The 14,328-nt window shown below is 57.3% G+C and overlaps 1 protein-coding gene across 1 annotated transcript in view; it reads right to left on the reverse strand.

The window, feature by feature from the left end:
• TG (thyroglobulin) overlaps nucleotides 1–11,613 on the reverse strand; it is a gene marked incomplete at its 5' end in the record, with an annotated part of 153,179 nt that extends 141,566 nt beyond the window's left edge. The window contains 7 exons of the mRNA XM_081111085.1: nucleotides 305–448; nucleotides 1,142–1,248; nucleotides 7,006–7,165; nucleotides 8,192–8,395; nucleotides 9,862–9,959; nucleotides 10,252–10,360; nucleotides 11,547–11,613. Of these exons, the coding sequence (XP_080967211.1) occupies nucleotides 305–448; nucleotides 1,142–1,248; nucleotides 7,006–7,165; nucleotides 8,192–8,395; nucleotides 9,862–9,959; nucleotides 10,252–10,360; nucleotides 11,547–11,613 (889 nt within the window). The remainder of the gene's footprint in view (nucleotides 1–304; nucleotides 449–1,141; nucleotides 1,249–7,005; nucleotides 7,166–8,191; nucleotides 8,396–9,861; nucleotides 9,960–10,251; nucleotides 10,361–11,546) is intronic.
• Nucleotides 11,614–14,328: the final 2,715 nt, after the last annotated feature.

A 14,328-nucleotide genomic window follows, 5' to 3' on the forward strand; every position in this document is an offset into this window, starting at 1 on the left:
AGCCACAGGGACCACAGCCATAGAGACCTAGGCCATAGGGGCCACAGGTACCACAGCCACAGAAACTGCAGCCACGGAGACCTCGGCCACAGAAACTGCAGCCACAGGGGCCACAGCCATGGAGGCCTCAGCCACAGGGACCACAGCCATAAAGACCTAGGCCACAGGGACCACAGCCACGGAGACCTCAGCCACAGAAACTGCAGCCAGGGAGACCGCAGCCAAGGGGACCGCAGCCATTTTCAGACCCCAGAGCTTCCCTCCCGGCAGCAGTGGGGGCATCTGTCACCTGCTGGTGACTCACATCGGAACCTGCCGGAAAGGACGAGCTGAAGGGCGAGGAAGCGCCTCTGCAGGATCCGGTACAGGGTGGTGTCCGTGAAGGTGGGCGCGAGGGCCAGGCCGGCGAAAACGGTGTCGTAAATGTCATCGAGCAGCAGCTCCAGACCTGAGCAGAGACAGTGTCAAGGTGCAGCTTCCTTCCCAAAGGGGGTCCTGATCTCGCCACGTACATGGGTAGGAAGAGGACCTGAGCTGCCCTGGCCGGTCGCTCAGTGGTTAGAGAGTCGCCTGCAGACCGAAGGGTCGCAAGTTCAATTCCCGGTCAAGGGCATATACCTTGAGTTACAGGCCCGATCCTCGGCTTGCCCGGTCAGGCCCATGCGGGAGGCAACTAATGGATGGGTGTTTCTTTCTCCCCATCCTCTCCCTCTCTTCCACTCTCTCTAAAATCCGGGTGAGGATTTAAAAAAACAAAGAGGACCAGACTAGAGCCTTCACCGGCATCAAGTGGGCATAAGACCTGAACCAGCTCTTACTGGTTCCTAAGCCAGGGCTGTGGGTACCACTGTGCAGGCTGCTCACACCCAGGGAGCTTGATGCGAGAGAGGAGAGGGGAGCCCATCTGCTCTTCCACTGGCCCCGCGCAGAGCTGCCTCTGCCAGGAAGGGGCGCCTCTCCCGTGCCCACACAGGGGCCCCGCGGGCCAGAGCAGCCGTGCTCAGAGCACCATGCCCCTCGGACACAGGGCAGCCTGGCCGGGGCGCAGGCCGCACGGCTCCTCCGCTCTGCCGGTAATGAGGTGGAGGCCCTCAGGCCTGGCGATGCCACCTGCTCCTGGGATGGCCTAAGGCGCGCTCACCTGTCTCAGCCAGTTCCCGCCCTTGACTGTCCGCGCAGTAACAGTACCCGGACACCTCCGGGAACCTTCTCCGGAAGGCGCTGAACGTCAGGAAAGCATCTGGAAACCTGAAGGGGCAGGACATGGAGGGTCACCGTTTCTTAAAAGGCAACGCATGGCGAACAGATGTGGGAAAAGGCACCTCTGATCATTCATCTCGTGCCATTGTCTCCGGGCTTCCAGTGGGGAGTGTGTGTCTTTCCTAAATCGGTGTTACCGGCCTGAGCTGTGCCTAGCTGTCCTCTACCCACTGGCCGTCTTCCTCACTCGTGGCACTCGACCGATTTACACCCGAGCCCGTGTCTCACAGCATCAGGTGGAACACAGGTAACGCACATGGCCTGAATGCGTTCCCTTCTAGAACATAACTCTAGAGGCACAAGCCCAGCTGCCGTGCACACATGTGGCACAGGGCGATGACCTCATCTGGGAGATCAAACAGCTTCGGACCTTCAGGGTCTGTCAAGAGCTTGTCAGGGAGCCAGATCCCCCCACAGAAAGTTCCTGAGCAGGCCATTTCCCAGGCCCGCAGTTTGCAAAAAGGCAAAATCAATATGACATCACTCACGAGGGCAAGCCAACCCTTTCTGAAGGCTGAGGAAAAGCGTACGTAACTCACGTCTGACCTGGCGACTGCTACGGGGCTAACTGGCTGCGTTCCCACCGGGACGTCATCTGAGACGCCGGTGATGCAAAGCCACATTCAGGAGTCCTTCCCATAGTCAGTGACTTAGCAACCGGAGGGCTTGCTGCTGCTTTAGGCAATGCTGAGGGGTTCGTCTTACGTCCCAGGGAGCGGGTTCCCGAGGCCCGAGCCTGATGTGCTTCCACCTGTGTCTGGGAATCTATCCCCAAACCGTCAGCACCCAGAGTCTGCGGCTGTGGCACATCCGTGCCCGGGGATCGGAAAATGAAGAGTAAATCGGAGTAAACCCCCTCAATGGATGTGTACGTAACATTGCATGAAAAGGGTAGAGTGCGCAATGGCCTGTACATACACCCGCTGGGATGGGCATGGAAATGAGCCAGGCCTGGGAGGTGATGTATTGTGCAGAATCTGCTCGCAGCCTGAACGTTAATTTGAGTGGATATGAATATGCAAAAAAAGCCTAGGAAAGCGCTACAGAATTATGGATTTGTTCCATGTTGTTGGTCTATGATTGTGCGTACGTTATAGACATCATAGACAGAAGTTATAGACAAAAGATTGCTACAGTTCATTAGTCATGCTTATAGAAACTAAACATTCACTTTGCCGCGTTAGAGGTGTATAATAAAAGCTCATTCATTGGAACCTCTAAGGCAGCGGTTCTCAACCTGTGGGTCACAACCCTTTGGGGGTCGAACGACCCTGTCACACGGGTCGCCTAAATACATCCTGCATATCAGATATTTACATTATGATTCATAACAGTAGCAAAATTACAGTTATGAAATAGCAACTGAAACAAAATAATTTTATGGTTGGGGGTCACCACAACATGAGGAACTGTATTAAAGGGTCACAGCATTAGGAAGGTTGAGAACCACTGCAAGGGCTTTTCGTAGCATAAGCATGACTTCCGTTCATTCAGCCACTACTCTGTAAAAGACGATCTGCAAAATGTCATATACAGCAACTTGCTCATACGCGAGGATATTGGGATTCAGAGTAAAGAAGGATCGGTTCAAGGTCACCCGGCCACGACCAGGGGCCAGGGACCCTCGTCCACTGCCAAGGCCCATTCAACAACGACAGCACATCGGATGGAGAGCTGCCACTGCGACAGGGCAGGGTCCTGAGGGCGCCCTGCCTGCTCTGCATTCGTGTCCGAATGTAAGTTCAAGTAAGTGCAAGCTCTGAATCTTCCCTGAGTTCCTTCTCCTGAAATCCAATTGGATAGGCAACCCGATGTCAGAACCGGTACCACCATCTGTGAAAGTGGGACTCCTCCCGCAGCACAATCGTCGTCACTTTGGCTGCTTCTGCCAGTGTCATTGGCAGGGTCTTTGAGCAATCTTCATCCCACCCAGGGCCCGAGGGCCTCGGCCACGCGTTCACCTCCCTCTCACGGATCCCCCACCCTTCTCTGCCACCCCAAAGAAAAGCCAAACTCACCCTACACTCTCCCTCTCCCTCGCCCTCCCTCTCTCTTCCTCCACCAAGTCCTGTGGATTTCACCTAGTAACACTCCTCCACACGCGCTGCGTCTCTCCACCCTCCTCTCCGCCAGCTACTCTAGCCCAAGTCATCCCCTCTCATCCCCGAGCCCCCAAACTCCCAGAGTCGCCTCCCAGCACCCACTCTGCTTTGCCCCAATCCCAGTCCATTCTTTTCTAAGTCCAACTACAATGGTTATTAAGATATTCCCACCCCCCACCCCAGGCTCAAAATCCGTGGTGCAATAGTGGGGAGGAGCATATTTATACGACAGAACGCGCCCCCTGCTTATCTGAATTGAGGTATAACTGGCCATCTGTGCTTTTGTATCTGGCAACCCTGGGTGCTAAGTCTAGACTTTCCGTGTGGCCTCCCTGGCTCCTGCCACTGTGCCCTGGGGAGTCGCTGGGCCCAGGGCTGCTTATCAGAAAATTCCTGAATATGGCTGGGCTTCCAGTAACAACTACCTGACCCTTCCCATGACCTCCCTAAATCAAACGCACTCTGAGACTACATGCTTGCTTACAAAAAAGAAAGGATCCCATTTCAGGAGTACGTTTTGTTTTGTTTGTCTTAAACAATGGGTGCTTAGCCCTGAACTTTTGCATTTAACTCGACTGTCCTCTTGTGGAAGGAGCTGTGAATTGCGCCTCAAAGTGGCACCAGCGAAGTTCTCAGATGCAGGGAGTGTAAACCTACATTGTAGGCCTACTGTGTGCCAGGTTCTATGCCACGCCCTGTAGGGGAAATCGATGGATCGAGGTTGTGTGGGAGAGTAAAAGAAGCCAGACTGACCGTGCTTCTTAGAGGGAGTTCCTTAACCTCTGGTGTTTCAATTCCTCATGTGTACGCTAGAGACCATGAACATCCATCCGATTTTCCTTGTAAGGATTAAAGTGGGCTGAAGGATGTCAATTCCCTGTATGAGGCAAGCACCCACTTGAACTTGAACTGAGCACGCACTGGTTTGCATCAATGAGCACCACTAAATCAGACTCTGTGGAGATGCTTATATGCGCACAGGCAGGCCACTCCCTGGGCCTGCGTGGGGGTGTGGGAATCTAATCTACATTTGCTGAAGTTGGATTATACACTATTAATTCCCTAGAAATGCATCATATTTATAGTTTTCACAGTGGTTTCACAGACGAGGTTTCATCGGGTCTTTACCACACCCTAAGAAGCAGGGAGCTGTCCCCATTTTACAGATGGGGAGACTGAGGCTCAGAGAGGGTAAGGGACTAGGTCACTTTGCCAAACACTGTCAGAGTCTGAATGAGAGTCACAAGGACAAATGCTACGAGGCCAGGCAGGTATTGCAGACGGAGGGGGCAGGCAGCGCAAACACCGGGAGCACCAGAGGGTGCGTGCTCCGTCCAAAAGCAGCATTTCCGGGCCCGTTTCCCGGTGCCGCGGGAGAACGCACACAGCCCCCCACCTTGTTCCTCAGAATCAGGAACTCGGAATTTCGCATGTCAGGTTGAACAAGTGAAACTGCTGGTGTTCAGCTATTTTTACCTACACGAACAGAAACTTGAGGGTTCAACTTAAAACTCCCCAGTTCTTCAATTACCCTGCAGGCCCCACAAGCCCAGCCCGTGGGGCAGCTCCCACCACAGCACAGCCCCAGGCCCCCCCTCTCACACAGGGAAAGAAACGGGGTGTTTGGAGGACAGCCACATAGAGGGTCGCTCCTCCAAGAGAATCCCCACCAGTATTCTCAGCCTAATGTGCTCGGTTATTTTCACTCTAGTCGCCCCCCCCCCCCCCCCGATCCCTGGGGGCTACGTCCCAAGACCCCCAGGGGATGCCTGAAACCACAGAGCGGCAAACCCTATCTCTATACCAATTAGACTGCTTTTTCCTACACAGACACACCTGTGATAAAGTTTAAACGCTGAAGCAGGCACAGAAAGAGAGGCACAGAAAGCAGCGAGTAATGAAGCAGGACAACTGTACCGACACACTGCGGTCTAGGCCTGTGGGCGTCTACCTGGGCGGCGCTCACCTTCTCTTTCAGGGGAGCCCTTGCCGGCCTCTCCGGGGCGGGCCTGGACCGCCAGCATCACTGCTCTTGCGCTTCGGGACCGTTAATAAAATCGGGGCCACTTGCCACCAGCCACCAGGACACCACGACAGGGTATCGATCTGATAGCCAACGTGGCTCCTAGGTGCCCGTGGGCAGAGCAGCGACAGCGACGCTGGACACAGGGCTGAGTCACGTCCAAGTGGACTGCGAGACTTCCTCACGTGACCCAGAGTGCCGTGCAATTTGCAATGTGTGAATTGTTGACTTCTGGAGTTCCGCCTTTCATATTTTTTGGACTGTGGTGGACCTAGAGTTATTGTTTTGTTTTGTGTTAATCCTCCCCCGAGGATATTTTTCCATTGATTTTTAGAGAGAGTGGAAGGGAGGGGGAGAGTCACACAGAGAGAAACTTCCATGTGAGAGAGACACATTGGTTGCCTCCCCATGGAGCCTGCCACCGAGGTATGTGCCCTTGCTCAGAATCGAACCCAGGACCCTTCCGTCCATGGGCCCACACTCTACCCACTGAGCCAAGCTGGCCAGGGCGGACCTCGAGTAACTGAAACCTCAGAAAGCAAAGCTGTGGATAAGGAAGGTCGGCGGCATTCAGAACGGCCCAACTCTCCCCCCTCCCCACCCCCACCCCCACCCTCGGGGCCTTCACAAGATTGGGCAGGTGATCTGATGACTTGGCCGAGATCCACCCTGCGCCTCCCTTTTGAGGTTGGCTATTTACATCTTTAAACTTACTTGTAAGCACATGCATAGACAATTCACAGAAAAGCATAGGCATGACCATGCCCGTGCTTCTCACAGCACCGTCTGCCGTGGCTGCTGACCCCTCCCCACAGGAGCCCGGCCCGCCGTGCCTGTGTCCCCACCCAGCTCGCGCCCATTCACATCACTGCCTGTGCCGCCTGGTGCTCCACAGCCACAGGATAACCATCCATGCAGAGGTGCACATGAAAGGACCCGAATCAGCCTGGTCAGCGACTCAGTGGCGGAGCGTGGACCTATGAACCAGGACGGCACCGTTCGGTTCCAGGTCAGGGCGCACAATCGGGTTGCGGGCTCCATCCCCAGTAGGGGGTGTGCAGGAGGCAGCCGGTCAATGATTCTCTCTCTTCATTGATGTTTCTATCTCTCTTTCTCTCTCTCTCCCCCTTCATCTCTGAAATCAATTTTAAAAAATTAAATAAATAAATAAAAACTAAACCCTACCCTGCTATCCGTACCCTGTACCTTCTAGCGTGCGCATGCTACCTGCAGAACCCTCAACACTTCAGCTGGCGCAGTTCCGATGCATTCTGCTCAACGCCGCATAAACATGTACGGTGGGGACCGCGGGGGGCTCAGTCACTTTGTTCCGAGGTTTCGGCTCCGATGGAAACGGATGCAGGAGACCTCCTAGTACCTGTGTCCTCACCTGCTGGTGTTTTTACTCCCGCGGGCTGGCTGGGTCCGAGGGTTCATGCATTTTAATTGGCATAGCGGCTGCCAGCGTGCTTTGTCACAACGCGGCCGCCCTTCAGAGGTCCTTCCGCAGCGTAGGAAGCCCGGCCTGCCTCCCTGATTCCCACCAGGCCCAGTACACGACACCTCGCAGCACCGGCCCCCAGGTGAGCGACGGGCGCGCCCAAGGCCGGCTCCCCTTACCTGTTGTAACCGTGCACCAGGTCGAAGACCATCATGTCCGTGGTGTTGACAAACTTGCACTGCACGGGCAGAAACCCGCCGTCCGGAGAACACTGGGGGGGCGACTTGTCCCCCACTCCGTGCAGAAGGCGGCGGCTCCTGATCTCACAGCTCCTGGGACCTAGACGTTTCCAAGGAGAAATGCTCACGTCTCGTGTATGAGCAGGTGCATGTGCCTCTGCAGTCCACAGGCCCAGAGTCACGCACCCACGTGCCAGCTGAGACCCAGACAGGGACCCAGGTCACCGAGATCCTGCGATGCTCCTGAGCACCAGCCGGCGAGTACTGATCCCCCACCACCACGTGAAACATTAGACCAGCGGTTCTCAACCTTCTGGCCCTTTAAATACCGTTCCTCATGTTGTGACCCAACCATAAGATTATTTTCGTTGCTACTTCATCACTGTCATGTTGCTACTGTAATGAATCGTCATGTAAATATCTGATATGCAGGATGGTCTTAGGCGACCCCTGTGAAAGGGTCATTCGACCGCCAAAGGGGTCGCGACCCACAGGTTGAGAAGCGCTGCGTTAGACAGAATCAGCAGGGCCGGCTGGTGGGCTCCGCGGTTGAGCATCAGCCTAGGAACCAAGAGGTGGCTGGTTCCACCCCCAGTCGGGGCACGTGCTCAGGTTGCGGCTCGATCCCCAGTGGGGGATGTGCAGGAGGCAGCCGATGATGTTGCTCTCTCATCGTTGTTTCTGTCTCTCTAACCCTCTCCCTTCTTCTCTCTATACACATCAATAAAAACATATTTTAACAAAATAAAAAATATAAGCGCGGAACAGACTCGAACCTCAGAGGGAAGGTGGCAGAGGTGTTTGGGTGGGAAGTGATCAACCAAAAACCTTGGATGCTTGCATGCAGAGCCCACGGACACAGACAATCGGGTGGCGAAGGCCTGGGACGGGGGCAGGGCAGGCTAGAAAGGGTCAATAGGGGTGGAGGGAGAGGGGGCATATGTAATACTTTCAACAATAAAGATTTTAAAAGATAATAATAATAAATAAAGGCCATTAGACATTATTTTTAAAAGAAGTCATAAGCTCTTCCCTAAATGCTTTCACCTCTGCACCGAGGGCCGGGCCCTCTGCCCTTGTCCCGTGGGGAGAGCACACCCCCTCCCCGGGGAGCTGGGGGACTTACATCTCGTGGGCCTGCCCCGCTGGCGGGTCCCGTACACCTCCATGCCCTCCGTGTCCACACACCAGCACTGCTCCCGCCGCACGTCACACTGCACCGGCGCGTACGCCCCCGAATCCTGGCACTGAGGGAGGTAGGAGGTGGCCGTGCCGTTGAGGTAGCCGCTCAGCAAGACCTGCTGCCGGTGCAGCTGGCAGAAGGACAGGCCTGTGGGCGAGGCCAGCGTTAGGTCTCAGCCGAGACTTCCCGGCCTCCCGAGGGGTTGCACAGGCCGTGGATGCTGAGCGCGTTAGGGGCAGGCTCAGGACCAGCGTGTCCACCTCTGTCCCGGGATTCCTTCCAGCATCCTGCGGCCGAGGCCGGGAAGGGCAGGCTGCCCCCTGCCCATCGGTCTCCCAGACACCCCGCCGCCTGGTGCTGCAGAGGTGGGTGTGGATGGGGTACAGGCCTGGCTGTGAACAGGGCCTGTCTCTGTCCGAATTGCCCCGCGTGCTTGCTGTGCAGCCTGGGGGCAGTCCCTTCCCCACTCTGTGCCTCCCTCTCCTCATCGATAGACTTATCAGAAAGTCCATGTGCCTTCCTCAGCGAGAGGAGGAGGAGTGACAGAATGATGCCTGCCCCTACCGAACACCCCTGTGCGCCGAGGGTTGTACACGTGTGTTAACCCTCACACACCCGTGAGGCTGATCCTAGGTTCCCGGTACAGTCGAGGAGCCGCAGCGCCGTGGGGTGTGGGGCGTGGGGCGTGGGGCGTGGGGCGTGGGGCCTGGCCAGTGTCATCCAGGGAGTGTCAGGAGACAGCCTGCTCCCCAGCCAGCGGGCCGGCCCCAAAAGGCCAGCGCCCAAGTCCCAGCTCTCGTCCCCGACAGGATCGCTGGTCCTAGACTCAATCTCACCGTTTAAAGATGACCTCAAAAGACTGTTTAATTAAATTTAAAGAAAAAAAAAAACCCCTAGCTGTTTTGGCTCAGTGAATAAAGCATCAGCCCACGAGATGAAGGGTTGTGGGTTCAATTCCGGTCAAGGGCACGTACCTGGGTCGCAGGCTCGATCCCCAGCCCTGATCCCTTGATGTGCGGGAGGCAACCCATCGATGTGTCGCTCTCACATCGATGTTTCTCTCTGCCTCTCCCCCTTCCTTCTACTCTCTCTAAAAATCAACGGACAAATATCCTTGGGTGAGGACTAACTAACCAACTAACTAAATGTGGCCAGCTTAAGCTGATCTTTGTTTTAGGCTTAACTAAGTCATGCCCCAAACAGGGGCTGTTAATTTGAGTTCTCATCATAGTCGCTATTTTAACAGGGAAGCTGTTCCCCGAGCCTCAAATCTCAGAAACACTCAGTGAGGCACGTTTGGGCTGCCCGAGCTGCTCTCTAGGTCACAGCCTGGAATGTCTGCTCACAGCGGGACCCAGGCCCAGGCCCTGGCACAGGGGGACTCAGCACCCACTTGCTCACCAAATGCTTTGATGGTCCCACATGATTGCACAGGAGCCCTGCGGGCACGGGCCTGGCGTGCAGGACTGTCAGCCTCACGCCAGGAGCACCAGCAGCCCAGAGGGACACGGGCCTGGTCACGTGCCATGCCCAGAGCTCTTTCCCAGGTGTGTGTGGCCCTAGCCAGGCCCCCCCTTCCCATGGGACACCCCGTCACCCCCTTGCACACTTACAGGCCACGGGCCGCCCGGGCTGCCTGCTGCCAGCCACCTCCCTGCCGTCGGCGCCCACACACCAGCAGGAGCGGCCGTCACTCTGGCACTGGACGGTCCTGAGGCAGGGAGACACCGGCATGGACACATGAGGGCTCCCGAAGCCGCACCCAGCTCCCTGTCCTCGGCCTCCCATCGCCCCGGCTGTGATGTGTGTGATGAGGGAGAGAGGGAGTGGGGGTGAGTAGGGAGCGGGGGTGGGGGGGGTGATGGGAAGGCAAGTTCTCCTCTCCTGGCTCGCTGACCCCTGCAGCCTCGTCACCCATGCTCTAGCCCCAGGGGGAGGATGAGGTGGTTTTTAAGGCCCTTCGGACCCTGGGCGTCCACGCGGCGGAGGGAGGGAGCCCTTACTGGAAGCTGCCGTCCTCGGCGCACTGGGGCACGTGGCCGGCTCGCTCCCCGAAGGCCCTGGCCCGCTGCAGCTCGCAGGGACGGAGCGGCTGGGCGTCCACCTGGTACTCTGCGGAGAGGGGCGCGTCAGCGCGTGGCCTGGACTCCGGAACCAGGACGGGTCCCGTAGGCACAGGGCCTGATTTCTGGCATCACCACCAACCATGAGGTCCCAACCCACAATTTTTCAACTGATCACACTTTTCCAAGTATGACAGGAGCTCATTTAATTCTCAACATAAACCTGGGAGGGGCGGAGGGGGAGGAATCTCCATTCTGTCCATGTGACACTAAGGCCGGGCGGGGAAAGGGACCTGCTCAGGAACACACAGCTGCCGAGAGAAGGGTTCAGGGCAAACCATGGACTGCATGCCCACCCCCCAGCCACGGTCGGGTTTGGCGGAACACCAGCGAGGGGGTGCCGTCGAATTATCAAGCCCTCCCTGCAAATAGAGCACCCCGGGTACAGAGTAGAAATAGGAATTAGTGGATGAGTCTCACGTGTCTTGTTTGCATTGAGACACATGAAACATGCAAGGCTCACTCAGAAATCGCATCAGGAGGCAAGTGCCACCTCTTCCTTTCCAGCGAGGAAACGGAAGCCTAGACGCACCCAGAGTCACACAGGAAGTGGCGGAGCTGCGCCCAGGACGCAGGTGCATGCCCCCCACGGGTAGGTTTCACACTCCCTGCTGACTGCCCCACACCTGATGACCTGGGCCTCGAGACAGCTAAGAAATAAAACGCTGTCCCTGTCGAAAGCTTGCTAACGGCGGCTCAGCCGGCGTGGCTCAGGGGCTGAGCATCAGCCTATGAACCAGGAGGTTATGGTTCCATTCCTGGTCAGGGCACCTGCCCGGGTTGCGAGCTCAATCCACTGTGTGGGGCGTGCAGGAGGCAGCCGATCCATGATTCTCTCTCACTATTGCTGTTTCTGTCTCTGTCTCCCTCTCCCTTCCTCTCTGAAATCATAAAAATACATTTTTACAAAATTCGCTAACAGCATGGGGTGCGGGGAGTTAGAATTAGGTTAGGAAAATGGCGTTTCCCATCTCCTGTGCACCAATCACGACAGTTGAGACCTCCTCTCAGAACCTCTGTCTCCTCATCTAGAAAGGAAAAAGCAAATAAGTGACCTGGGGACACTGCAGGAATTAATGAGACCAAGGATGTGCAAAGGCCCTGGGGCAGAGCCTGGCTGGCTGAGGGGCTCTGGCCTCCTCCTGCTGCTCCATGGCCTCGGGTGGGGAACTCACCAAAGATGTTGGCTGACACCAGGCAGGCGGAGGCCAGCAGGCCGAAGATCCACCAGGCCAGCGCCATCCTGGGCCCTTCAGGGGGTGAAGGGGGAGAGGCGCTCTGCCCCAGGGCTCTGGCCAGGGAGCCTTTATGGAGCTGCTGTGCCCACTGCCCCCGCCCACGGGCACTCAGGAGAGCAGCGCCGCCCTGTCTCCTCTGCTGCGCACAAGGGCTCCTCCACCCGCGTCTGCTCCCCGAGGACACTCAGGACACTCGTGTGGCCAGTCGGGGGTGAGCGTCTTGCTGAGGACATGGGGGTGCAGAAGAGGGTTGGGTGGCTTCCAAGTTCATCTTTACACAGAAAAGACGAAGCTCGGGGCTTTGTGGGCCACAGGCTCAGGCCCACAGGGAGAAAGCAATCCCCCTTCCTTGCTTCCATCCCCCACCCTTCCTTCCTTCACTCTTCCTTCCTTCCCTCTTCCCTCCTTCCTTCCTTCCCTCCTTCCCTCTACCAGTGTTTGTTTAGAGCCCATCAGTAGCAGACAGGAGCCAGGCAGTGAGGGGATGGCAGAGAACAAAACAGGCACAATCAGTAGCATAGGATGGCCCGGCCGGCGTGGCTCAGTGGTTGAGCATTTACCTATGAACCAGGAGGCCATGGTCCGTTTCCTGGTCACAGTCAGGGCACATGCCCGGGTTGTGGGCTCGATCCCCAGTATGGGGTGTGCAGGAGGCAGCAGATCAATGACTCTCTCTCACCATTCATGTTTCTATCTCTCGCTTCCTCTACCTGCCTCTCTGAAATCTATAAAAATATGTATTTTTTTAAAAAACACAGTATTTGTATATATAACTACTCAGTGTTGGTTACTATCTCATTTTTGTGTTTGTGATACAAACCACGGAAAGTAAAACTCAATAGTTATTTTAACTGACAGCGTGTGACCTTAAAAACAGGTGAGAAGCCCTGCTCTGCACATCCTTCCTGAGGAATCGTGCCAGCCCACGGCTCCAACATCTCCGGCTCCGGCTCCGGCTCCAGCCCCAGCCCCAGCCCCAGCTCCAGCTCCAGCTCCAGCCCCAGCCCCAGCTCCAGCTCCAGCCCCAGCCCCAGCTCCAGCCCCAGCCCCAGCCCCAGCCCCAGCCCCAGCCCCAGCCCCAGCCCCAGCTCCAGCTCCAGCCCCAGCCCCAGCCCCAGCTCCAGCCCCAGCCCCAGCCCCAGCTCCAGCTCCAGCCCCAGCCCCAGCCCCAGCCCCAGCTCCAGCCCCAGCCCCAGCCCCAGCCCCAGCCCCAGCTCCAGCTCCAGCCCCAGCCCCAGCCCCAGCCCCAGCCCCAGCTCCAGCCCCAGCCCCAGCTCCAGCCCCAGCCCCAGCCCCAGCTCCAGCTCCAGCTCCAGATCCAGATCCAGCCCCAGCCCCAGCCCCAGCACCAGCTCCAGCACCAGCTCCAGCACCAGCACCAATGCCAGCACCAGCACCAGCACCAGCTCCAGCCAGACTTGTCTGTCAAGCTTCCGGCCCACGCCACCTGGATGCTCCACAGATACCTCACATCCCACCTGTCCCACATGCTCCTCCTCGACATGCTACTGCTGTCCAGTAGCAAACCTGAGCGCATCCTGAACCTCCGCCCTCCCCCTCATCAGCCTCTGATCCTACAGCGAGCCCGAACTCCACCCCTCGGGCACGGGCCCTCTCCTACACCCTCGCTGCCCCTGCCTCCTCAGCCCCCCAGCCTGACCAGCTGGCCAGCACAGCCTCCCCCTGGCCTCCCCACGCCCGCCCTGGCCCTGGCCAGGCTGCTTCTCAGCTGTAGGGGTGGCGGAGAGAGACACACGTCTTGGGAGTCAGAAGCACGGGTGGGGCTTGGCGACCACTCCGCCTGGGGAGTGGGCATAGTGAAGAATGAGGCATGGACTTAGATCAGCGGTTCTCAACCCGTGGGTTGCGACCCCTTTGGGGGTCGAACGACCCTTTCACAGCAGTCGCCTAAGACCATCGGAAAACATATATAATTACATATTGTTTTTGTGATTAATCACTATGCTTTAATTATGTTCAATTTGTAACAATGAAAATACATCCTGCATATCAGATATTTATGTGACGATTCATCACAGTAGCAACATTGCAGTTATCAAGTAGCAACGAAAATAATTTTATGGTTGGGGGTCACCACAGCATGAGGAACTGTATTAAAGGGTCGCGGCCTTAGAAAGGTTGAGAACCACTGACTTAGATGGCTGAAGAGGCTGTAAAGAAGGCGCACGAGGAAGGGCCCCCCCAGCGGCCCCTGCCGCCCCTATATGGGCAAGTTAGTCCCGGGCTGTGGGAGCAGCGCTGTCCTCACTGTCAGGACGGAGCATCACAGCTGATGGGACAGCCTCCCAGGGCGCACTGCAGAGCGGGCCCCCGCCTGTGCCCAGTCATCCTCGCTGGCCCAGCCCCAGGAAGCGACAATGGCGTCAGCGCCTCTTGCCGGGGCCAGGCGCTCCGCTCCACCGGGCTTGGTGCCTTGGGGACCCTGGAATTCACATCCTGGGGGGACACGTGCTGTGAGGTCAGGGAACTGGGGGCAGTGAGCTGAGGCCACTGCAGACCCCCCTGGAGAGGGCGAGGCCCAGGGGGCTGTGAAGGTAAGCGCTCAAGGCCGGAGCTGCGGGCAGACTGGGCACAAGGGCACGAGGAGAGGTGCTTCTCTCCGCCCAGGCAGCAGAGCGTGAGCCGGAGCCGCGCCAGCACGGCCTCCGCACCCCGAGACCTCGCTCATCGTGACTCAGCTCCTTGTCCCCAGTGCCCG

Source organism: Myotis nattereri (genome assembly GCF_964212035.1).
Source record: "Myotis nattereri genome assembly, chromosome: 17".
Classification (NCBI taxonomy): Eukaryota; Metazoa; Chordata; class Mammalia; order Chiroptera; family Vespertilionidae; genus Myotis; species Myotis nattereri.